Here is a 25,132-nt window from a genome sequence, read left to right as displayed (position 1 = left end):
TGTGAACAAAAGTGAGATACCGGCAGCAGTTCTCAGCCTCAATTTATGGACCTTATCCATAAAATGAGGATAATAATAAGATCAGTATCCAGGTGTGGTGGCGCACACCTATAATCCCAGTACTTGAGAGGCTGAGGTAGGAAACTGTAGATGGAGGCCAGCCTTGGCAACTTAGCAAGACCCTATTTGAAAATAAAAAATAAAAGGGCCGGGGGCATAGCTCAGAGGTAGAACGCCTCTGGGTTCAACCCCCAGTACCAGTACAACAATAACAACAATGTCAGTCATTCTTTCTTCAAAGGATAGATGTTAAGATTTAAAACGGCTGGAAAAGTACTTTGAACAGTAGCTGCACAAAGGGCTCAAGACATGTTATTTATTGCTAGTTAAGTCTGTTATTGAATCTCAATTACCTCATTCATTAGAAGAAACACCTCCCACGTCACAGAGCTGTTTTCCGAATTGAATGAGTGACGAGGTGAAAGCCCGCGTCCGTGCTCCGAGCGCCTGCACTGAAGCAGCAGCAGTGATGGCGGTTTAGTGAGGACCTACTACAGCGAGTCACTCTGTACTCTGCAATGCCCACGACAGCCCTGAGGTCGGCAGCAGTGTTTTTTATGGCAGATGAAGAAACAGGATCATGCTTTGACTTCTACCTAGATCTGTTTTATTTTAAATCCAGACTTGTCATTCTGCATAGCCATACCTCAATGATAGTAATCTCAAGAATTACTAATATTAGTTTGCAGCCAGGAACAGTGATGTGCTTTTGTGACCCCAATACTTGGGAAGCTAAAACAGGCTGAAACAAGAAGATCACGAGTTTGAGGTCAGCCTCAGCAACATAGTGAGACCCTCGGCAACTTAGTGAGACCTTATTTCAAAATTAAAAGGGATGGGGGCGCAACTCATAGGTAGAAAGTATTTTCTTCTTATTGATGTTAGGATCTGGCTCTTATCCAGGTCAGGTGATGTATCATCTTTGAGCATGTAGCATCTACCTAATTTTAATGAAATATACTTAATACACATTTATTTACAACCTTGAATGTGTATCTACTCACAAAGATATTTGCATGGCTAAGTCCCCGGCTGTGAAGGCAGTTCCCAAAAGGAACATCAGCCATTTCCAGGGCAGTGGCAGTGTGTGTGAAATACACGGGCTGTCCTCAAGGTGAACAGTTTGAAGGACATACTGTTTTTGTGAGGATAAATTCTGATTTGTATTATGCTTTCCAATGCTTTGTAAGTCATCCTTCCTGCTTTTACATTTCAGTTACATGAATTTTCATTCATAGCATAGATTACAAGTAAACTGAATTTACAATTTGCTGCCCCTTCCTGCACGCTAGCAATAGCGAGTACTGCTCACCAGCTAGCAGCGCTGGACCGCTCGCTGGGGCTGGCCTGCTGGCCTGAGTGGGCTGGGCTGCTCCTCCTGCACCTGCAGCTGAGCCTGCACCACAGGAACCACGGAGGGCGGGACCTGGTCTTGGAGCGAGGCCCCTTTCTAGCTGCAAAGCTTTGCTAAAGTTTTCTTCTGTTGTTTTTTGTTTTGTTTTTGTTTTACCTTCTAAGTCTCAGTCTCCTTATCTGTTAAAATGGACGAATAATCCCCATCTTTCTGGGTTTCTGGTCATGTAGAGGGAGGTTTCTGATGATGTACACAGCTTTCTGAACTTGCATCCCCCTCTAGCTTTCTTTGTCTTCTCAGCAATGGAATATCTGCACGCGCGCGCGTGTGTGTGTGTGTGTGTGTTACTGGAGATGAAACCCAGGGGTTTTCTACCTCCAAGCTACACCCCAGCCCTATGTTTTATTCTTTACTTTGAAACAGGCTCTCACTGAGTTGCGGAGGACCTCACTAAGTAGCTGGGGCTGTCCAGGAACCACAATTCTCCTGTCAGCCTCCAGAATGCTGGGATGACAAGCGTGTGCCACCACGCCCAGCTGAATATCTGCATTTTGAATATACTCTATTTCCACAGACATGAAAAACCACCAGGTCTGGCTAAACACGCAAAGTCCAAACCAATTTTCCAGATCAGGCACTTAGCTTTTCACCCAGGACAGAGACGCTGCCACCGTCCTCAGGCACTGTCCCCCAGAGGCTGGCCCTGTGTTCCAGATGCCCTGGGTGCTCTCCTGAGCGCTGGACCCTCCCACCCCACCCTCCAGGGTTCCCGAAACCTGCATGCTGGCCTCTGCCGCCCGCACTCTACCAGGCTGAACTCTAGTCAGAGGAAGCCCATTGTTCCCACCTGCGTCTTTTTTTGTTCTTGGCCCGGCCCCATAGACTTTTTCCTAATGTTCCCTACCCCAACTGCTCTAAGTTACAAATGGCCAGATTTCAGTCATCAGGAGAAGGGAATGTATTATTTTTTGCAGCCTGTCTCACGGGGCCGGATTCCAAGGAGGCAGCCATGTGCTCACGGCCAGGAGAGCCAGGATTTCAACAGTGTCAACAAGCTTTGCTCATCATACCAAAAGAGCCCTGTCGTGGGTGCCGGCTCATTAGCATACAGCCGTGCTGCGCCTGCTAACCAGGCAGCTCGGGATCCGGAGCTCCTCAGCTTGTCTGTCTTCCTTGACCAAAGAAAAGGAGAGAAGAAACAGCCTAGGCCGGGCGCTGTCCCCGTCCTGTGGGTTAGCGCCCAGGAAGGGCTTTGCATCATCTTCTGGAGAAACACAACGAACAGACGCAGCCTTTGTCTTTCTGATCTCTCTTTTTAATTCAACAGGCAAAACAAAAATTGCTACGTTGTCTAGTTAAAAAGAGTTGAGCCCTCAACACTTCCTGGTCATTCCTTTAATAATTGTGTTTTGTTGGAGTGCTTAAAAAGAACTACCCTGTCTAGGCAGGGCTACGGCAGCTTGCCCTCCTCTCGGGCTGTCTCTCTAGCCCTCTTTTGTTGGGGGATGGAGGGAAGGAGAAACGTACAAGCAGATGTGCTGTTAGATCTACAGGCTTCTGCCAACCATATGGCATCTTAAAGAAAGATGGTTGGAGCGTCTGGATTAGCAGAGTCGGGATGGGAGGCCATGTGTCGACTTGGTACAGGCAGTTGTTTGAGCTCTCTCTAAATGGCTTCAGGAGATTGGGTAATGGAACAAATGCTCCTGCGAGCCCAGAAACAGCCCTGCCGCTGCTGGAGAGGCAGGCGGTCCGTGCACGGCCCCACTCGCCCCATCGGGCACTCTTCTTTGAACATTCTTCCAACTCGGAGAATTCACGAGAACTTTGCAACTTATGTGCATGGCTTCTCTCTGCCTCTAGGTCAGCCTGAATTCTTCCCCCTCTCTAACCTGCTGATTAATAATGCTGCCGACCCCCTGCTGTCCTCTCCCTTGGTTCTCCACAGGGATTCAGGCTCAGCACATCAATTTTCAGTGCCTCCTGACAAATGTCTTTTTGGCGAGGTTATCCAGCTACTGGGGCCGGGTGTGGGGGGATGCTTACTCTGCCAGCTTCCCCTGAAACCCCAGGAGGAGGAAGCTCTGGGGCCTTTATGTGGTCCCAGGCGCTGAGATGTCCCCTCACTTTGGGGATTTCACATTTTTAAAAAACGACTAATTCCATAATGTTAAACTCATTCATGTGTCCACTCTCATGAGCCCTTTGCTAAGCAATCTGAGACCTCAGGATTCTACCCCTATTACGAAATTTCAGTTTAAGAAGTGAGACACTGCAGGGAAGCTGAGGCAGGAAGACCACAGATTTGAGGCCAGCCTCAAAAACAACTGAGACTCTTTCAAATAAAACATAAAAAAGGCTTGGGGGTACAGCTCAGAGGGAACATCCCTGGGTTCTACTACAGAAAGAAAGAAAGAAGGAAGGGAGGAAGGAAGGAAGGAAAGATGAGGCACTGTGCCTCTGGCGGCACATTAGCAGCCTCTCCACTGGGTCAAGTTCTCAGACCACTGTTTTAGGAAGCCAGGGGCAAAAGCTGCTCTGAGACCTCCCGCTGGAGCAGGCCTGCGAGGCCCGCAGCCTGGGCAGCTCAGCGGCTTGTGAAAGCAGAGTGTCCTGGCGGGGCCACCAGGTGCAGCAGCTCAGCCCCTGAGCGCCAGGAGAAGCCCGCCCGCTGCTCCCTGGGATGGATGGCCAGCGCAGGCTGCAGGCTGCAGGCTGCAGGCGAGGGTGAACTGGGGCGAAGGGAGGTAAGGAGCCCGCAGACTCACCGGAGCAGGTGTCATCTAGTAGGCGGGGACAGTGAGCAGCGCTGGGGCCAGGCTCACGCCAGCACCCCGCCCTGAAGACTGGGCCTGCCCTGTGGAGTCAACACCTCCCTTTTCATAGGCAGCAACCCTGGCTGTGCAGGTCCCCTGAATCGGAACCACGTAGGAAGTGAAGCACCCAGGTTAAAAACGAGTGACCGCGCTGCACTGCACGAACCGGGAAGCAAGGCGCCGGCCACAACTTCTCTCCAAGGAACCTGGAGCAGTGAGAACAGGGTCTAACACAATGCAAAGCCCTCAAAAAGGGCCGGCGCACGCCTTCATCCCAATGCTAGGGAGGCTGAGACAGGAGGGACGCAGGTTCAGGCTACTTAGTGAGACCCTGTTTCAAAATAATAAAATAGGACTGGGGTGTAGCTCAGAGAGAAAGAAGCGAGAGAGGGAGGGAGAGAGAAGAGCAGCCGCTGGGAAAGCCAGGGCTCGTGTGGCCGCCCAGGGAGGAGAGGGGGCTGTAGAAACCGCAGGTCTTCAACTGTCGCCTTCTGTGTGCACTTCTGGCTCGGCCAAACGATTCTTACTGTCTTAAGTGAGGGCATCTGACAATCATTTGGGGGATTCTTACCAACTTCCTTAATGAGCAACTGTTAAGGAGAAGATGTCACTTATAACATGGTTTTTATGGACACTTTGTATTTAAAGTTACGCCCTTGTCCCATATGCTTAAGTTTAAATCATTTTTCTCTTTGGGAGTGTGTTTCTGGCTGACATGTTAACGTTGGAATCTTCTTGTTTTCTGAGTTCAGGGTCTGTGAGGGGGTCGGGATGTCTGTGGAAAGCACAGTTTTAGTTGCTATCTAAGGGCTGGAAGAAGTTACCACTTTAAATCCCTTCTACCTCCCAAGTGTGCATGGTCCCGTATTTGCCAGCCTTGCAACAATGCAATTAAACCACGCCATATTTCCTAACATTCTTAATTAAGACAGTGACTGAAAATGTAGATTAACAGAAGTGACTGTTTTTATCAACATATTTTCTCTCTCTTCCGCACCCTCGCATCCCTTCCCCCACCCCTTTGCTTTAAGTGTCTGGTGTCAGTTTGGTCCACATGTACACTATGCACATGTCACTGAAGAAACAAAGTAAAAACCCTCTTTTAATTCTAAGCTGCACGCCCAGCACCACATGTACTGTCTGCTACATGTCGCTTCCTACGAGGTTCATGCTGGGAGTTTCTTTTTAAAGGCAAAGTGTTTCTGAAGGAGCGAGTTCAGGTTGGGCAGATTGTGTTAGAGAAATCTCACTGTCTCCGAGTGGAATTAATACACTGATGGTTCTGAGCCGGCTCAAGCTGGCAGTGTGAGCAAAGGTTCAAGTGTCTGGGAACTGGAACGGAGGATTCGGGAAAGCAGCAGAGACAAAGAACCAAAGGGGGCTTGAAGTGAAGCCAGTGGCGACTTTGTAGGAGGGAGGGAGACCGAGTAAGGGCCCCTGAGTCTGAGCCCACGCCCTCCAGAGCCAGCGCCCGCAGCGCCGCGCAAGTCCCGAGGCCCCCGTTATCGGAGGCACATTTAGGGTGGGTCTTAAAATCCTGGAGTAGCGGGTGGGGGAAGGGGGCCACGTCCAACACCTTTTTATTTCCTTTTTTGGGAGGGGAGTTCCCCAGATCCTTGCCAATTTCAATTAAAGCCACTTGAGAAGCTTAATCATGACATAGAAATTAAAACAGGTTCTAATATTTTTTGGCCTGTGAGCCAAGATATTCTCTTTCTCCTTAATTAAAATGTGGTCCTTTATGATCATCAACAAACAGTGGTCTGTATATTTGTTTACAAATAAGGAATTAAAAGGCAAGGAAAGCAAATAACAACCACGAAGCCCCTCTCCTGTCAAAGGGAAATAAATTTTTTTTTTTTTTTTGTCATGGCTTCTCAGAAGCTAGAAATTGGGAAGTGAGCACAGGAGTTAGTGAGACTTTTGCCTACCCCTCCCCTCAACTGCCACCTCGCCTGGTCCCGAGTCCTGGAGCCCACAGGCTCTTGGAGCCTTCCAGGCGTGGCCGGCAACAGATACAGCCAAGATGCAACCGGGTGTGGAGCGGATGGTGTTTGGATGCTGGCCCGGAGGTGGCGGGATGTGGGTGCATTTGAGACATGGTAAACGGCCCCCATGGAGGCCAGCTGCCTGGAGCAGCCCTCCCCATTCGCAGGGCGCCCCTAACCCCAGGGCCGAAGTTTTGCATCGATCCACAGTGGGGAGCTGCCTTCTCTTTGCAGTTGCTCTTTTGTGCGGCAGAAAATATCCTTGGGGACAGAATGCACAGGGTGTCCCTTGCTCACGGGTCAGGATGCAGGAGGATGCCAGCACCTCTGAATTGTGGCAGGACTGCCCCAAGCCCCATGGGGCTTGGCTGGCAGGTGCTAAGGACCCTGCGGGAACCTGCAGGCAGGGTCTGGGTGCTGCCTGGGTAACTTGGCATCCCTGGGGCTTTTGTTGTTATGGCCCAGGCTGGGGTTTCCTAGTCTGAGCATGAAGGCCAGGGATGAGGTGGGCACCTGCCCCCCAGAGTACCACCCAAGCAAGGCCCGCCTTCCCTTTCAATCCCACCCCTTATTCAGAATTTTTTTTGGGGTATTGGGGTTTGAACCCAGGGTCTTACTTGGTGCTACACACCTGGTCCTATTTTTTTAAGCAGGTCTGGTTGAGTTCCTGAGACTAGCCTTGAACTTGTAGCCTTGCTGCCTCAGCCTCCCGAGTATTACAGGAGTGCCCACACCAGTCGGGAGATCACAATATAAGGAAGGTGCCTATTGTGCTTTATAAGGAATGCTGGCCAGGACCGGTTGTGGAGAAAGCTCCTCCTGCCCTCTCAGGCCACACTGCCTGACGCTCCCTTGCTCCTAGTTGAACTGCGAGGTTCCCCTGCTCCCTCCAGGACCGCCCAGTGTGCGCGGGTGGCGCTGCGAGGTTCTGGCTGAACACATAGGGCTGACTGATAACAAAGATGCGGTGCGGGACACACCGCAATTGCACAGCAATCTTAGTACTTGTTTTCTCCCTCAACACCCCAGTGGCTTCCCGGGCTACGTGGCCATTGTGTTAACTTGTGCAACTTTGAAAACATGCGAAGGAGGGAGTGCTGGAAGCCTGGGCTGCTGCTTTTGCCATTCCTTAAAAATTCAAAAGCCTGCAGCCCAACTATTAAAAAAATGACCCAGTGCGTTCCTTCTCCCGCATGGTGGCACGGAGCTGGGCAGGATCTGGCTGCTGGAGCCCCGCGGCAGGCCTGGTCACCGGTTCCAGCTCCATCTTGAACTTTCTAGCTGGAAGAAATGCTATCATATTTCCCAGCACTGGTCTCTGCATGGAGGGCCCCCTTTTACTAAATGATTTATTACTCTTAGCAGAATTCCTTTGGCTGCCGATTTTATTTCTGAGTCACTCTATTCGGCTCAATTGGTCGCCTTCAGTTACCGTGGCAACCAGCAGATGGGGTTCTTTGACAAGGGTCAGCAGGGAGGCTGCCTGGGTATAGGCAGAAGAGGAGCTAAATAAAAAAGCTTGCGGCATTGACAGTTCTGTAGTGGATGGCCAGGAGCTGTTATCAAATTACTTGCATTAAAACCTAATTAAGATGTGTGCCAGTAAGTGCACCAGAGTGATTGGATCCTGTTCCTTAGCTGCCGTGGGCTTGTTCCCACTCGCTCCTACTTCTGTGACCAATTTGGCTACCCAAGGACAGTCAGATAGGAAGGAAATTGAGGAGGCCTCTCTTGACACACTCCAGAGAGCTGTGGGCTCTGGGAGCAGCAGGAGGACCTCATCAGAGCAGAATCTTCTGGAAACGGTGGTTTGCCACCAAAACTCGAGATGCAACTGAGCAGGACTCACATGGGTCTGACAGTTTCCTGTCTACCTTCAAGACCGTCTTTGCAGTCAGGCACGGTGGCACAGGCCTGTAATCTCAGTACTTGGGAGGCCGAGGCAGGAGGATCACAGGTTCAAGGCCAGCCTCAGTAACTTAGTGAGACCCTGTTTCAAAATAAAAAGGGCTGCGGGTATATTTATGAGGTGATATAACACTCCAGGGTTGAATCTTCAGTACCAAAAAAAAAAAAAAAAAAAAAAAACTGTAATTACTGCTTTCATTGCAAAGAGCATTCGTCAAAATAAACTGGTATTAAGTGTTCCAGATTCAAGAGGTCAAAAGAGACTGGACAACTGAGTGCAAAGGATCTTTTCTGGAGAGCAAAGGAACAGTGTGAGGTCAGTTGGTGAAACTAGAATTCCGAGGTCATGTAGAGGCTGTTAGTAATAGAGAGGCTTTGTCTCTAAGAACAAACCCTGCAGAAAGGGCCATGGTGTGTGCCACCTACTGTCACATGGCTCAGAAAAAGATACTACACATACAGAAAGAGGAAGACACCCACCAGCATATCTCCCTAGTCCCAACCATGCAGGAGGCTGAGGCAGGTGATATAACACTCCAGGGTTGCTCCGGCCTAGGAGTTTGAGGCCAGCCTGCACAGTATCAGGAGACCGCGTCTACAAAAAGAAAGGGAAAAAAGGAGTAATAAACGAAATGTGACAAAATTTTCCCAATAGATGAATTGGGTTTTTTGGTTGTTTTGCTTTGTTTTGTTTTGTGGTACTAGGAATAGAAGCCAGGGCCATTCTACCTCAGAGCTACGTGCCTCAGCTCTGGTTTATTCTCCATTTTGAAGCAGGGTCTCACTAAGTTGCGGAGGGCCTCACTGAGTAGCTGAGGCTGGCCACAAGCCTGTGATCCTCCTGTCTCAGCCTCCCAAGTACTGGGATTGCAAGCGTGCGCCACCGCCACCACGCCTGGCCCAGTAGGTGAATTTGGATATAAGGTATATGGCTATTCTTGGCACCATTATAACAACCTTTTCTGAGTTTGGCTTGTGTACTGTGTCCACCCTTCAGGAGGGCCTGGGTGCAGTGGGCATCGTGGGACATTCTGCTTCTGTGTGGCTTTGTCTGGCTGCTACTGCAGAGGATGTGCTTCTCAATGTCTCTGTTCCTTGGCCCTGGGTTATATATATATTTTTTTCTGTTTTGCTTCGTTTTGTTTTGTTTCTGTACAATATCTGCTCACTCTGACTCTGCTTTTGCTTTTTTTTTTTTCAAGAGCTGCATAAGGAAAATCAGGCTTGAAACAAATGACCTTTTAGATTTTTCTTTTTTTCCTTTTTGTACTGGAAGTTGAACCTAGAAGTATCCTATCTGTGCGGTACACCTCATCCCTATTTTTATTTTTTATTTTGAAACAGGGACTCGCTACGTTGCCGAGGGTCTTGCAAAGTTGCTGGAGGTTTGCCTCAAACCCGCGGTCCTGTCTCTGCCTCACAAGTTTGCCACCACACCTGGCCTTCTTTTAAGTTTTACAAAGTCTGAGTTTGTTTCTCTTTTGCTGGGACGCGTGCCCAGGGCCTCGTGCCTGCCAGGTGAGTTCGCGGCCACTGAGCTGTCTTCAGTCCCAAAGTCCACGATGCTGCACAAGCCGCCTTGCCCCTGCTGATCCCAAGTGGACGAGTGAGGCCCCGTGTCCCCAAGTGTCAGGTTGTACTTTCTGAGTATCAGGATTCTGCATCTGCTCTCCGTCTTCCATAGTATTACACGCTCAGCCTGGTTCAGACAGCACTTAGGCCGTGTGTGTGTGTGTGTGTGTGTGTGTGTGTGTGCACGCACGTGCGCATAAGTGTTGCTGAGAATGGAACCCAGGGGCACTCTACCACTGAACTACACCCCCACCCCTTTTAATTTTTTATTTTGGAACAGTTTTGTTAAGTTGCTGAGGCTAGCCTCCAACCTGAGATCCTCCTGTCTCAGACTCTCAGTGCTGGGATCACAGCACTTGCACTTTAAGAGGCTATACCTGTCCTGATCGCCTTGTCTCTGAAGTATTGAGTCTGTGAGAGAGAGAGCCTGGGCCTCAGAGGGGCCTGCTGGGGGCCATATAGCCGTGGGGCCATTTGTCCATCAGAGTGGCCACTGATGGCTGCCATGGGCCAGCGCCAACAAACTTCCTGCGGTGGCCTTTGAGCTTCCAGCCTCCTGCTTTGGGCTAGGTCAGTGCTGCCTGAAATGTGCTTTCCAGGCCGGTATCTGCCCCCAAACTGCTACTGGAGTGTGACATGATAAGAGCCGGAATTCAGAGTGTTAAGAAACTTTCATAGCAATGATAAAATGCTTTCTTCTCCTTCGTCGTCGTCGTCCTCCTCCTCATCGTCATCATGATCTTGGCTGGGAATGGAACCCAGGGGCATTCCACCTCCAAGCTTCACCCCTAGCCCTATTTTATTTTTTATTTAGAAACAGTGTCCTGCTAAGTTGCTGAGGCCCTCCTTGAACCTATGATCCTCCGGTCTTGGCCTCCCAAGTGCTGGTGTTACAGGCACACCCCATGCCCGACAATGCTACCTTTTGTTGTTGTTGTTGTTGTTGTTGTTGTTGTTGTTGGGGATTGAACCCTTTTTTTTTTTTTTTTTTTTTTTTTTTTTTTTTTTTTTTGCTGGGGATTGAACCCTTCTACCTCCAGGCTTTACTCCCAGACCTACTTTATATTTTATTTGGAAACGGGGTCTTTTAAGCCAGCAAGGCTGGCTTCAAACCTGCATGATCCTCCTGTCCCCGCCTCCCAAGCGTGGGGGTTACAAGCGTGCGCCACCACGCCCGGCTAATGCTACCTTACTTTCACTGTACTTCACAAAACCATCAGCATGCAGTCGATTGGAAATTTAAAAAGAATAAAAACAGAGCCAGCTGTGGCTCTCAACTGAGCTAGTTGGAGAAGCACTGGTCTGGGCATTTCTTTCTCTTTTCTTGTGCTCGTGGACCTTGGAAAGGTGCTCAGATCAGCCCATTCCCAGATATTTGTCTAGTATATCTTCTTTCTCAAGGTCCTTCCCTCCAATCCTATGTCTTCGTCCTTTCCTCAAATTTTCACGTCTTAGGATAGAAGATTTAAGCAGGCCTTTTACACTCTCTTTTTTTTTTTTTTTTTTTTTGGCAGTACTAGTGATGGAACCCAGGGGGCATTCTACTGCTGAGCTATACCCCCAACCCTATTTTTTTTTATTCTTTTTATTTTGAAACAGAGTCTCACTGAGTCACAAAGGGCCTCACTAAGTAGCTGAGGCTGTCCACGAACCGTGATCCTCCCATCTCAGCCTCCCAAATGCTGGGATTACCGTCGTGTGCCACCACGCCCGGCTCTACACTCTTTATTGTGTTGGTGTTGGAAATTGTACCCAAGCACTCTACCACTGAGCCAGATCCCCAGCTCTAAGCTCCTTTTTAAAGGCCTGCGCTGGGCAGGTAGCCCAGTGGTAGAGCACTTGCATGTGAGGAGCCAGGAGGACAGAGGGATTGTGAAGACTGCAGAGGCCACTGGAGCTGGGGTCGGGAGCGTCACCCTGGGCTTAGGACAGCAGGCGGCCGTGTGGTACTCTCTGGGCCTCGGCCTCACCGCAGTGGGCTGAACCAAGTGGCCTCCAAGGAGCCCCTCAACTGTAACCTGACATGACTCTTGGAGAGAAGAGCAGGGCTCTGCCCCATCACTGCCTCAGGCAGCTCCAGTCTGCTCTGTAGGCAGCAAGGCTAATAGGGACTGTAAGAGGAGGAGAATCCAAAGGGCAGTGGGGGAACGTACAGCTTTTACTGATGTGTCAATGCTCCTCCAATCGCATGGTCCTCTGTCAAAACCATTCTGGGTGGGTGTGGGCAAAGGGGATTTGCATGGCAAGCAGCTCAGTTTCTTAGCTCTCAGAGGGAGGCCAGGCCTCAGGAGCAGCTCCAGGCTGCGAGCTTCCTCCTTGGAGCTCAGGGCGATCATGCACAGCACAGCAGCCATTTTTAAGTATCATTACAGTATTTGACTTGAAATTAGCATGGTTTAGTGGTCAAAATTAATTACCTAGAGCAGTAATTAGGGTAATTGGGTTTTCAAAACATCAACTCCTTATATTGTTAGGACTCTGTGGCTGTTGGGACTTGGAGATAAGAATGTGGTAGAACTGTGTCAAGTCATAATATTGGAAGGCGTGGTGCTAGAAGGCGACTTGGTCACCTCCGGCCCTGTGGCTGGAAACTCTTTATCCAAAATGTCAGGTAATAAATGTCTTGGGCTCTGTGGCCACATGGCCTCTCTCACAGCTATTTGGCCATTTGGGTGCAGAAGCAGCCCCAGGTAATATGAGAAAGAGTGAGTGGGGCTGTGTTTCCAGGGAAGTTTCTGTAGGGCACTGGAATTTGAATTTCATACACATGCTGTCCACTTATCCATCTCCTTTAGACTTTTTTTTTTGGTGGTACTAGGGTTGGAACCCAGGATCATTCTACCTCTGGAAGCTATACCCCAGCCCTATTTTTTATTCTTTACTTTGAAACAGGGTGTCACTGAGTTGCAGACGGCCTCACTAAGTAGCTGAGGCTGTCCGTGAACCGCGATCCTCCTGCCTCCGCCTCCCAAATGCTGGGATGGTAAGTGTGCGCCACCACGCCCAGCCTCCGATAGTTTTCATTTAGATCATTGTTGTTTTGGTAAAAAACTGAAGCCACATGAAAATTTTTCTGCAGGTTACTTATTTTGTATGCACGCCCCATACTGTGCGTGACGTGCCAGCGGCTCTCACACATGAGAATCCTGGTGGCCAGTCACCAGGGCGGGCCCATGGACATGCTGCTGCCTGGCCACAGCAGTGTTTCTGGTTCAGGAGGCTTGGGGAAGTTACCTCAGTTTACCAATGGAGAACATAAGCCTCTGCCTAGGGTTAAATAGTGAGTTTGTGATAGGATTTTAAACTTGGTTCCCCTGCTTCCAAGTCCAGCACTCATTCACCTAATGCAGGAGTCTTTTAATTAAATGGCAAAACCACTGCTATACTAAAACTGTTTGTGAGTTTCGTTGTTATTACAGGGTTGAACCCAGGGCACTCTATGGGGCCTTGCTAAGTTGCCGAGGGGCTCCCGAGTTGCAGAGCCTGGCCTCAAATCTGGGATCCTCCTGTCTCGGCTTCTAAGTACCACTGTACTTGGCTTTGTTATAATTTTTCCAGAACAAAGTTGTTATGCATGAGCCGGTGTGCTGCTGCAGCTCCTATGTGCAGATGATAATGACACCCACTGTATACAGTGCTGTGAAGACAGATCAGCTAATGAATGTAAAATGCTTATGATACTGGCAGCTAGGAAATGCTCAGGAAATACTGGAGTGCGCTACTGGGAGTGCTAGAGAGCTGAGTGCATGTTTTACAGTTAAAATATTGGTGCCTCTTTAATACATATCTTGTTCGGAAAGCACCCTTCACTTCCATGAGGAGGTCCCCTTCCCAGGGAAGCTGTGCGTCTGAGCACAGGAACTCATAACTAAGAAGAGAAGGATAATACTTGCTGGAGTCAGAGTGACCACAGGGAAGGGCTCTGGTCTGAAAACATTTTAGAACAAAGAACATTTTTCCACCACCAAAGTTCTCAAACAAAATCCACACAGGCGTCTGTTGGAAACCCCCGGGGGAGACTGCTACGTACAGCTGACCTCCTTGTTGAAAAGCACGCATGCGCGGGGCAGCTGGCCCGAGGAGGCGCACACGGCCACAGCACTGTGCAGGTTCCCAAGTGCTCATTTGGTTGTTAAGCCTCCTGACTTACGATGCACTGCATATATTTGTATGTATCGCATACAACATAAAAATTTTAAATATATGTATTCACTTGCTTTCACAGTATTCATAGCAAATGAATGTCTGAAGCCTAGGACGGGAGCTGGCAGCTTGTCCTGATCCTGTTTTGCATAAGCTACTCCCCCAGCCCACTCAGCTCTGTAAAGTCGTTTTATATTTCAGGACTTGCTCCATCTTATCTTGAAGTTGTGCATATATTTTTTAAATGCCAGTTATGATAGCGCTGCAGAGAGGATCGCTGCTGGCCCCATAGAGATCTGCCCGACCCCACACGCCTGTGAGTTTCCTGGGATTTTTAGCTGCATGTGCACCTCTAGAAACCTGGGTCTCTTTGTTGCCCTGGTAACCACTAGGTGGTGCCGAGGGGAGCCTCCCCACCCCAGCACAGCCCGCTGCTCTCTACCCAGGGGTCCCCCACCTGCCCGGGTGGCAGTTCAACACCAGCAGGCCCTGGAGGCATGGGAGCCAGGCCCCAGGTTAGTGTAGCACCCTGGCCTGCGAATTCTTCCTTTCTTGGGAACACCTGGCCACACCATGTCCAGGGATGGCCGAGGGCCACGGGCACTTCACAGGGATGGAATGAGGCCTGTCTCTGGGAGGCCCGGCCACAGCTCCCTGGGTGCCCTGACAGTCTGTTGAAGAGATGTGGTGCAGGTCCAGGGGAAGAAAGGTCTGCGTTAGGAGTCGAGCTCCGGAATGTGATTCTGCCTCTTTCCTGCCACATGGTTACACACTGTAGTGGGATTATAAATTAGTACAGCACCGGTGGCATCAGTATGGTGTTCCCTCAAGCGACTAGGAATGGAACCGCCGTATCACCCCGCCATACCACACCTCAGGATCTTTCCAGAAGAATTAAAGTCAGAATCCTGTAGTCACACATGCATGGACTTGTTATTAAGAGCCTGGGTGCCGTCTGCAGTTCTCCAGGGCTCCTTACAGGAAGCCACGGCCTAAACAATTCCTGCAGGCCCAAAGATGGTGGCCCCATGGCTCTGTTCACTATTATTAAATAGTGTATTATTAAATTATGGTATTAAATAGTGTATTATTAAATTATTAAATAGTGCCTGGTAGAGTAAATGGCTAGAAACTAGAGACTTAAATAGAAAGGAAGGTGCAGTTTCTCAAAATGGTGATTACTCTGAGACCTGATGACTGAAAAGAGGCGTCCAGGGCCCTGAAGACCCAAGGCTCTTGGGAGGAGCGCAGGGAGGCGTGGCTGGCTGGGTGAGGGAGGGAGCTGGGGGCCTGTGTCTTCCTGGGAGGGCTCCCCACAGCTTGGCAGGCCCGGCCTGTCCCTGGCTAGCACCCCCATCCTCCACAGCAGCCCCCTTCTCCAGGGGAGTGAGGTGGCTGCTCGCCCCTGAGCCTGCCTCGGGGGGCCGAGGTACCAGGCACTGGCCCAGCGCCTCTTCCCTGATAGGCTGCCATCTCGGCCTTGAGGGTTCCCTTCACCCTCCAGAGCCTCCTCCTGGCACTTAAAGCTGCTCCCATCATCTGCCTGTCTTGCCACGCCCCCTTCAGTTAGCCCTCTCCCGAAGACACCCCCTCCAGTCCCCGGCCAGGCCCTCCTCAGGGTCCTCGCTAGGTGCTTCTCTCCTGGGCTCCCTTCTACCTCCTGGGCATCCATCTCTGTGCCCTGCTGGCTTCCAGTCCTCTGCCAGCCTTTGAACATGGCTTGCCCCAAGGTCCTTGCCCAGGGCCCTGCTGTGGCCCTCCACCCCTTCTCGCCAATGGAGGTTTTTAATCAGGCGGTTGTGGGGATTCAGGTACCAGCATTTTTAACGTACTGTCCAAGTTGGGGGAAAATAAAAACTCTGCCAGGCTTTCCCAAGCAAATCTTGCCCTACCTCCATGGTCTCACCACTCTCTCCAGCAGGTTTGGCCTGATGGCTGAGCTCCTGGCCTGGCCACTCCCGGGCCCTCGGATGCACTCTGACCCCAGACCCTCTCCTGTGCCTCTTCCCATCCTCTCTGGGCAAATGGCACCATCACTAAAGGCAGGATAGAGTCTGCAACTGTTAATGTTGTTACAAGCTTTAATGGGCCCAGCATTACCTTCCTCTGAACAGCCCTCAGCCTCTGTTCCAGCCACATGGGACAGTCCAGGGTTTCCAGGAGCACCGTAGGCTTTGCCTCGCCTCCCACAGGGAAGCCCTCGCCTGGCCTGGCACGTCAGCACCTGCTTGCCAACAGAGTGGCTCTGGACTATCACTGACCCTCTTCATACCTCAGGGGCTTCTTCCTTAAGGTGGAGATGAAAGCCGGGCGTGGTGGCGCACGCTTGTAATCCCCGCGCTTGGGAGGCTGAGACAGGAGGATCACATGGGTTCAAAGCCAGCCTCAGCTACTTAGTGAGGCTCTCAGTAACTTAGTGAGACCCTGTTTCCAAATAAAATATAAAATAGGTCTGGGAGGATAGCCCAGAAATAGAAAGCCTCTGGGTTCCACCTCCAGTACCACAAAAAAAAAAAAAAAGAAAGGCTTAAGGTGGAGATGGTTAGTCCCCCTCACAGAACCATGCTGAGCACTAAGTCAGTGAGCACTTAGCACTTGGTGCTGCACGTAAGTGTTCAGCGGATGCTGATGAGCTGTCGCCTAAGAAGGCGGAGCTTCCCAGACCTTCCTGTGCTCTGCTGACCATTTCTCTTTATCCCTTCACAAAGTTCTCTTGGATTCAACACCTATTTAGTGCCTGTCATTTCCCCCTCAAATGGCAAAAAATCCCTTGACAGTAGGGTCCCTTTGTAATTTTTTTTTTTTTTTTTTTTTTTTTTTTTGCAGTACTGGGGATGGAACCACAGGGCATTCTACCTCCAAGCTACACCCCCAGCCCTATTTTTTTATTCTTTATTTTGGAACAGGGTGTCACTGAGTTGCAGAGGGCCTCACTAAGTAGCTGAGGCTGGCTGTGGGCTGCGATCCTCCTGTCTCAGCCTCCCGAATGCTGGGATTACAAGCATGTCCCACCACACCCCGTGCCTTTGTAATTCCTGATGTATGCCCAGTGTTTTAGTCAGCTTTTCCACCACAGTGACCAAAATGCCCGACATGAACAGCACAGAGGAGGACAGGTGTGCTCGGCCCAGGGTTTCAGAGGTACATCCATAGTTGGCCGACTCCAACAGACGTCAGGGCAGCACAGTGAGGTGCAGGACTGCAGCCGACCTCATGGTGTCTGGAAGCAGAGAGAGCGACAGGAAGCAGCCAGGGATCTGTAGAGCCCCCAGGGCCACACCCCCAGGCACTTACCTGCTCCAGCCATGCTCCACCTGCCCAAGTTACCACCCAGTACGTCCATTCAGATGACTGATTGATCCTTCAGTGGGTACATCCAGTGGTAGATTGGTCCAGTCCTCTCACCTCTGAATATTGTTGCACTGGGGACATACTTTAATATGCGAGGCATTCCGGGAGCATTCCAAACCCAAACCCTAAGGCCCAGTGTCCAAGTTGGTACTTGTTATGGGGTGGACCTCAGTGCACCCCAGAGGCTGCATGTTGGAGATTTGGCCTCCAGCCCATGGCGCTATTGAGAGAGGTGAGTTCTTTAGGAGGTGGAAACCATTGCGGGGAATGCCTCCGAAGGAGTCCTAGAGCCCCGGCCTCTTCCTTTCTCTCCCTTTGCTCCCCAGCCACCCGAGGTGAGCAGCTTCCTGTGCAAGCACTCCCATTCTGATGGACTGAGCTGCTGCAGGCCCAAAGCAGCAGGGCCAGGCAACATGGAACGCAACTGTGAGCCCAAGCACCTTTCCTCCGCTCAGGTTGTCTTTCTCAGGGACTTTGTCACAGCAACAGGAAGCTGGCTCACATAGCACTTGGCCCTTAGGAATTGCTCCTAAGGGTTGCTGGGCTTGGTGAGTTACCTCAATGGGCTGCCAGCTGGACACTGCCTGGACTCGATTCCAAGCCCTCCTGATTACGTGTTAGGCTGCGAAAGTTCACCTGTTGGTTTGGGTTTTCTCATCTGTAAGAAGGGGATGGGGATGCTAGCAGGTACCTCAGGATGGTGACGACATTTAGCTGAAGTCAATGTGTAGCAGCAAGCTCAGAGCTCAGCAAGCTCTGATGCCATGGACTCAAGGAGATCAAAATAGAGAGCGTGCATGGGGGCTCACACCTGGAACCCCGGCACTCGGGAGGCTGAGTTCAGAGAATCACAGGTTCAAGGACAGCAACATAATGAGACCCTCAGAAACTTAGTGAAATCCTGTTTCAAAATAAATAAATAAATAAATAAATAACCCTGTTAAAAAAAAAAGACCCTGTTTTGCCGGGTGTGTGGTGGCACACACTCGTAATCTCTGTGCTTGGGAGGTGGAGACAGGAGGATCATTCAGGTTCGAAGCCAGCCTCTCTGGCTTAAGAGACCCTGTTTCTAAATAAAAATATAAAATAGGTCTGGGAGTATAGCCCGGAGGTAGAAGGGCTTCCAGGAACCCCAGTACCACACACACACACACACACACAAAATAAAATAAAAATATATATATACAAAGGGTTAAATCCCCAATACAAAACCAACAAAACAGAATAGTAACCTGTACGGAAAACAAAGGCCAGCTTTCCTGCCTATAGACCACTCACAGAACCCTCTCCAGAAATCTCCTTTAACTGATGGTACCGGAACTTCCATGCCCAAGTGTTCAAGTGGGATTAAAGAATGAGTCTCACCAGGTGGCTTAGTACGGAGGACTGTGAGTTCTAGCCACTCAGGAAGCTGAGGCCAGAAGCTCCCTGGAGCCAGGAGTTCAAGGCCAGTCTTGCAACCTAGTGAGACTGCCTGGGGCAGGAGGGGTCTGGCTCAGCACCTCAGAGGGTGAGACTCCCCCACGGTGCGGTGTTCTGCACACCCAGCAGCTGGCTTCTGCCAGGTTCACCTTGCCTGGTAGGGTTCCCACCCCTGTCACTGCTCCAGCTGTCCACGACTGCGGAGCCTGACCAGGTTCCACAGGAGGAAGGTCCTGGTGGCCCAGGGCCAGCCAGCCTTCTGTGTAGCGAGAGCAGGCTTGGCTCTGCCCATCTCTTTCCAGGAGGCCAGAAACAACACTGCACCCCTGTGTGCGGGGCTTGGCACAGGAGGAGCGCAGAAGGGCCTCCCTGTGCCTTCCAGACCTGGGCCCCGGGGACATCCACGCACGAAACCCACAGGCCTCCGCGTGCCTGCGCTTTCCACGCCAGGGCTTCACTGGAGGGTCTCGTGCCACGCGGCCTTCCTCTTGTCTGGTTTAGCATCTGCTCCTTCAGAAAGGAGGCAGAGGGAGCCGCTGCACTGTGCAGCCAGCAGGCAGGAGGGGCGCAGTGGGCCTGTGCAGTCCCCCACAAGGACACCTCTGTTCTCCTCCTCCAGGCCAGAGGAGGAGGGGCGCAGGCACAGGAAAGCGCGCATCCTGGCCAGTGGGCACCTGCAGGAGACTGCGGGCAGGGGGTCACCTTGCACTCGTGGGGCATGCATGGCGTGACTGAGAGCCCAGAGCCCCTCAGGTACTTGCAGGAGGGACCTGGCAGCCCCTTGCACAAAGCCTTGCCAAGTCAACACCCCAAGGCTGAGAGGGGCAACTGGGGGCGGGCCGGCCCCGTGCGGCACCTTGCGGGGGCCTGGGAAAAACAGAACACTGCCAGAGGCTGCCTGCCTGAGACAGCCCAATGCCCTGACCCGTCTCCAGATGCCACCGGTGTGTGTGTGTGTGTGTGTGTGTGTGTGTGCGCACGCGCACGCGCTGGTGTGGAGTCCAGGAGCATTCCACCTCTGAATCACACCCCCAGCTCTTTTTTAAAGCAGGATCTCACTAAGTTCCTGAGGGTCTAAGTTGCTGCTGAGGCTGTCCTCAAACCTGCGATCCTCCTGTCTTAGCCTCTCAAGTACTAGGATTACGGGCATGTGCCACTGCACCTGGCTACTGCAGTTTTTAGTAAGTGAGCCTGCCCTCACTGGAAAGCTCAAATCTTTGGCTTTGTAAAGGTTGGCTTCTGCTGGGCATCAGAAGCCCCTGCTCAGGGAGCCCCTACTCGTAGACTTGGTGGCCTGGAGTTTGAAATGTCCTTTGAGCTTTTGAAACCCATGTGAAGATACAAGTTTATTTCCTAATTGCTGCTTTTGATTGGTAGAGGCTGAGGAGTGGGAAACAGCACACTTCTTTCCTGAAGAGCTCTAGGCGGTGGCTAGACTCTAAATGTAATTCAAACCTTGCATGTCCACCGGCCAGCGTGCACGGCTGTGAGCGCCGTGTGGACGTTGCAGTGAGCACATCTGGAGGGGAGAGCCTGCATGCAGAGGGCAGACGCAGGATCTTTGGGGGCCTGTGACTGAGGACTAATGAGGGGAAACCCTCGCTGCCATCCCAGTACTTGAGAGACAAGACAGGAAGATCCCAGATTCAAGGCCAGTATCTACATCTTAGCGAGGCTTTGCTTCAAAATAAAACAATAAAACAGGGCAGGTCTAGCTTGGAGGTAGAATGGCCCTGGAGCCATTTCTAGTACCCTCCCCTGATCTGAAACCCTTTGTGTGGCGTTTGTCCTTCCCCATGTCCCCACCCAGCCGGTGTCTGCTGGGCACGGCGAGACCTCTGCTTGCCAGGTGCAGCTGTGTGTGAGAGCCCTGCGGTGACGAGGCCACCGCTCCCTGGCACGCGCTGCACCACAGCGCCGCTCGACGGCGCCAGCCACGCCGCCGCGTCACACCTCACCAGCAGACACGGGCCGCGTGTGGCTCGAGCGTCCCCCGCGCCCGCAGCGCAGGCTCCGGGCCCAGCCGAGCTGCTGGGAGGAAGCGAGGCGCTGGCGCGTGGTCCTGGAGGGGCGCGTGGCCCCTGGCCTCTCCTCTCTCTGCTTTTCTGCATCCATGGACTGGAGTGAGGACTCCCTCTGCCACGCGCCCCTGTTATGCAGATCCCCACTGGCCCAAGGTCAGGGACAAAGGACCTCAGACTGCCGCCTCTGAAGCTGAGCCAAAATAAACCTTTCTGGGTTTTTTTGTTTTTGTTTCTGTTTTGGTCCTGGGGTGTAAACCCAGGGGCACTCCACCTCTGAGCTACAAACCCCCAGCTTTTTTTTTTTTTTTTTTAGATAGGGTCTCACTAAGTTGCTGAGAGCCTTGCTAAATTGCTGGCCTCAAGCTTGTGATCCTCCTCTCTCAGCCTCCCAAGTCCTGGGATTACCGGTGTGCTCACCACGCCCAGCTCCTGTCCTCCTTATCCTATGATTCTGTCAGGTGTTTTATCACAGCAACAGAAACCCCACTGACACACAGCAAGGCAGCTGCTGAAAGGCTGGCGTTGGCGATGGCCCCTCTGCTGTCCAAAAGCCCCTTTCCTCTTCTTGGCACCCGTGTCTAATCCTGCAGTGGCTTCTTCTCCAGGCTCGGGCAGCTGGACAAGCACAGCCAGGCCGCAGCCCAGCAGCTGGTACGGCTCCTCAGCAAGCAGAACCAGCTGCTCCTGGAGAGACAGAGCCTGTCGGAAGAGGTGGACCGGCTGCGGGCCCAGGTACGACTGCGAGCCCTGTGGGAGGGAGCGCTGGCGGCTGAGGACGAGGTGGCCTGAGCTGCCCCCAGGGATGTATGGCTCCAACTGGCTGAGGATAGACAGGACCTGTTTCCCTGACAAGGGCAGTCTCCCCATGGGACAAAGGAGTCTTGTCCTAAATTAGTGGACTGTAATTGGACTGGGATTTTCATTGCTGTTTACTGGGGACTGAGCATAAGGACATTCTACCTCTGAACCACACTCCCAGACCTTTTTTATTTTGAAGCAGGGTCTCACTAAGTTGCCGAGGCTGTCCTCGAATCCGCAGTCGTCCTGTCTCAGCCTCCCAAATGCTGGGATTGCCGGTGCATGCCTCCCTGGGATCCTGAGAATTTATAGAGCACCCTGCAGTGTCACACATAAGACATACATTAACTAGCTCACTCCTTGAACAAGCCAGCAAAACTGACTTTATTATCTCCACTTTGTAGACAGGGAGACTGCGGCTCAGGCGGGCACACAGCTGGGGCAGGGCGGCAAGTCTGCGGTGCGGCCCAGGCTCCCCGTGCAGGCTGGTGGGGAGGTGGGAGTGGCCGGGGTGAGTCCACGGTAAGGAACAGGCCCCTTCCTTGAGTTTCCACCCTCTTCCTGCCGAATGGAGCAGTTGCTTGGGGCAGAGAATGTGCTGCCCTCGGGTGCTCCGCCTGAGCCGGCCGCCCAGCAGGGCTCACGGCGCCATGGGAAAGCGCTGGCAGAGGACACAAAGCACTTGCCTGGCCTCGGAAGGGTCGAGTGCTGCCGGGAGCCCTGGGTGCTGGTCTCCACACCCACCCCATCTGCTCACGAGTCCTGAGGGAGCTCGTGCGTTTGCCAGCCCCGCAGCCCAGGCTGAAGGTGTTCACAGCTCTGCTGCCTGCTGAGGCTGTGCAGAGCCGGAGCCACACAGCACCGCCCGTCATCCCCAGACTCATAAACGACCCACCCAAAGAAGCACGGCCTGTAATCCTAGTACTTGGGAGGCTGAGGCAGGAGGATCAGAGGTTCAAAGCCAGCCTCAGCAACTGAGGGAGGCCCAGCCTCAGCAACTGAGGGAGGACCTGGTTCAAATTTTTTTAAAAAAAGGGCTGGGGTGTATCTTAGAGTGCCCCAGGCTTTAGTCCAAGAAAGGAGGTGGGGAGAAGGAGGAGGGAGGGAAGAGAAGAACCACAGATTCCTGGGCTGTAGCTGACACCTAACAGTGTTTCGTGCCTGGGAGGGAGCAGGCCCAAGAACCTGAACTCTACAAGCTGCTGGGTGAGTGGTGAGCCACTGAGTGGGCGGGGCTGCGCGGCCAGCAGGCACCTGGGAGCAGCCCAGGGTCTCTGGAGACCTACACGGTTCCGGGCTGCTTTTGACTGGTTTGGGGAAAGGTTTGCTAAGGGCTTCCATTTTCCCAGCCTGGATGAATTAAGCCTAATAGCTTATATGTTGCACGTCAAAGTCTACAAACCTGTCTTCTCAAGATCCAGAAGAGAAGGGAGATTTTCTGCCCCGATAGCTTTTCTGAGGCTGGGTTGCCCCTGGCCTGTTGGCCTGAGCCTGCTGCCCGCCCCAGGCAGAGGACCGGTGGTGGGCCCTCCAACTAGAAATGCCCAGCATGTTTAGAAGCCCCGATTGTTCTCAATAACTTCTGCTTAAATTCTGAAACACAATCCCCCGTGCCTGGCAAAGGGAATGGTCCTGGTTGCAGCTCTACCGTGAGGACACTGGGGACACAGGGGGCTTCAGTGCCCTCAGCGCTGGGAGCAGGAGCTTGGGCAGGTCCCCCATCAAGGCAGGTTTTATAGCTCTTGGTTCATACTGACTAATAACAATGGCTTTATTCAGCTGTCTCTCTCTGGGGGAAAACTAGAAAATGGCTTTAAAAGGCCATGAAGCCAGGCTGGGTGGCACATGCCTATAATCCCAGTACTTGGGAGGCTGAGACAAGAGGATCACGGGTTCAAGGCCAGCCTCAGCAACTAAGAGAGGCTCAGCCTCAGCAACTTAGTGAGACCCTGGTTCAAAAAAAATAGGGCTGGGGGTATATCTCAGAGGTAGAATGCCCCTGGGTTCAATTCCTAGTACCACACACACGCACACATGCACACATGCACACACGCGCGCACACACACGCACACATGCACACACGCGCGCACACACACGCCCATGGAAAAGAAGTGCCAACTTAACTTCATTAGCTCCCATTCCGCCCCAGGGAGCCTCTGCCTGCCTCTTTTGTTTGAGATGCAGGCTGGGTGGTGACGCCCTCTTCTTGGGAGACTGGCCTGACAGCTTGGAGCAGGGTCAGGGGTCCGCAGGCCAGAGCCCGGGGCTTCTGACATCTGGCCAGGAAGGGTGGAGCCAGCTGGTAAGGAAATCAGAGTCGGTTCCTGAGGAGAAGGGCAGCTGTGAGGGGCGGGGCCAGACGATCCCTGGAGGAGAAGCTCTCCTCTCCCACGGTCAGCGTGAGTTTCTGTGTTTGTGGATCTGCCTAGTAATGACCCCGGTTCTGCCGAGGTCGCCCTGGTGGGGCTGCTCGTGCGGTCCTGTGTTCAGTCTGGGGCGGGGTCCCTCTTAGCTCCATATGAATCATGTACAGTTTAGAAAACAGAGTGGGAAACTGACTCGTCAGTGGTTACTCAGTTGGCCCCATGACTTTTAAGCATTCTTGGCAGAGAATTTACTTTCTAATTCGATTTAAACTTGTGCCTGCATCCAGCAGCCATATGTGATTATATTGAAGATCATTGACATTATCTTATCATTACCCAAAAGACTCGTAGGACAGGGCTGAAAAGCAAGCGGAAGAAGCAGACAGATTCCAGGCGGGGAGAGAGGCTGCCGGTGACCGGAAGCAGAGGGAGGGCACGGCCCCGGAGGGCAAGCCAGGCTCTGGTGTCCGGAGGAGCACCGGCAAGGACTGGCGGTGCGGACGGCCCCACGCTGTCCTCCCGGCACTGGCGCCTTTGCCCCCTGACGTCAGGCTCCCACACAACTAGCTACCTGAAGGACGGATGGTGCTTGAACAGCCCAGCAGACACACTGAATGAGATAAATTACAAAACCTCCCCCGAACCAAGAATTTTTTTTGAAAGAATTCCAAATAGACAAAAACAAACAATTTGATTTCAACCAAATTGTTGTTTTTTTGTTTTTATCCTGATTTTCACCCGAATTGTCACTCTTAAAAATAAACACTGATACATTCCCAGAAAATATTTTTCAAATAAAAACTGACTCTGTTAAAGTTTGCCCTGATTCTTTCAAAACTGTACGAGACACTGTCAACCAGAGTGACTTGCATATTTTTTTAAATAAACTTGAACATATGCAGCTAAAATGTCATTAACTCCCTGCTGCCTGTGTGTTTCAGAGAGACACAAGACCCCGGTGCCACATTCCTAACACAAGGGTCTCACGACCTCAGAGAGACTTCCCCAGGCCGCGCAGACAGGAGCCAGCACGCGGGTCTCTCCCAGCGGCGCCTGTGCGTGATTAACAGGCGCTCGCAGCGCACCCCGAGCCAGGCCTGCTCCTCCCCTGGCGGCTTACTTTGCCCAACAGCAAATACTTGCAGAATGAGAATCACCGAAGAGAAACGAGTTGAATTTTATGTTGCTCGAGACGCATTTACATGCTGCACTTATTGCTTCCTGAGTCAGACATTACATTTTGCGATATATTCACAATCGAGATTTTAAAGGGAGCTAAATATTTTAATCCAATTAGACAAGTGAACAAAACACTGAATATTACATGTAG

General features: G+C 51.8%; 1 protein-coding gene across 1 annotated transcript in view; it reads left to right on the top strand.

The window, feature by feature from the left end:
* Positions 1 to 25,132, top strand: part of SDCCAG8 (SHH signaling and ciliogenesis regulator SDCCAG8) — a gene marked incomplete at both ends in the record, with an annotated part of 250,021 nt that overhangs the window by 219,218 nt on the left and 5,671 nt on the right. Inside the window, one exon of the mRNA XM_080698322.1 lies at positions 21,244 to 21,370. Within this exon, the coding sequence (XP_080554448.1) occupies positions 21,244 to 21,370 (127 nt within the window). The remainder of the gene's footprint in view (positions 1 to 21,243; positions 21,371 to 25,132) is intronic.

This window comes from Muscardinus avellanarius (assembly GCF_963383645.1).
Source record: "Muscardinus avellanarius genome assembly, chromosome: 7".
In the NCBI taxonomy this organism is placed as follows: Eukaryota; Metazoa; Chordata; class Mammalia; order Rodentia; family Gliridae; genus Muscardinus; species Muscardinus avellanarius.
Note: the sequence above shows the minus strand (reverse complement) of the source record. Positions and strands in the feature narration are given on the sequence as shown.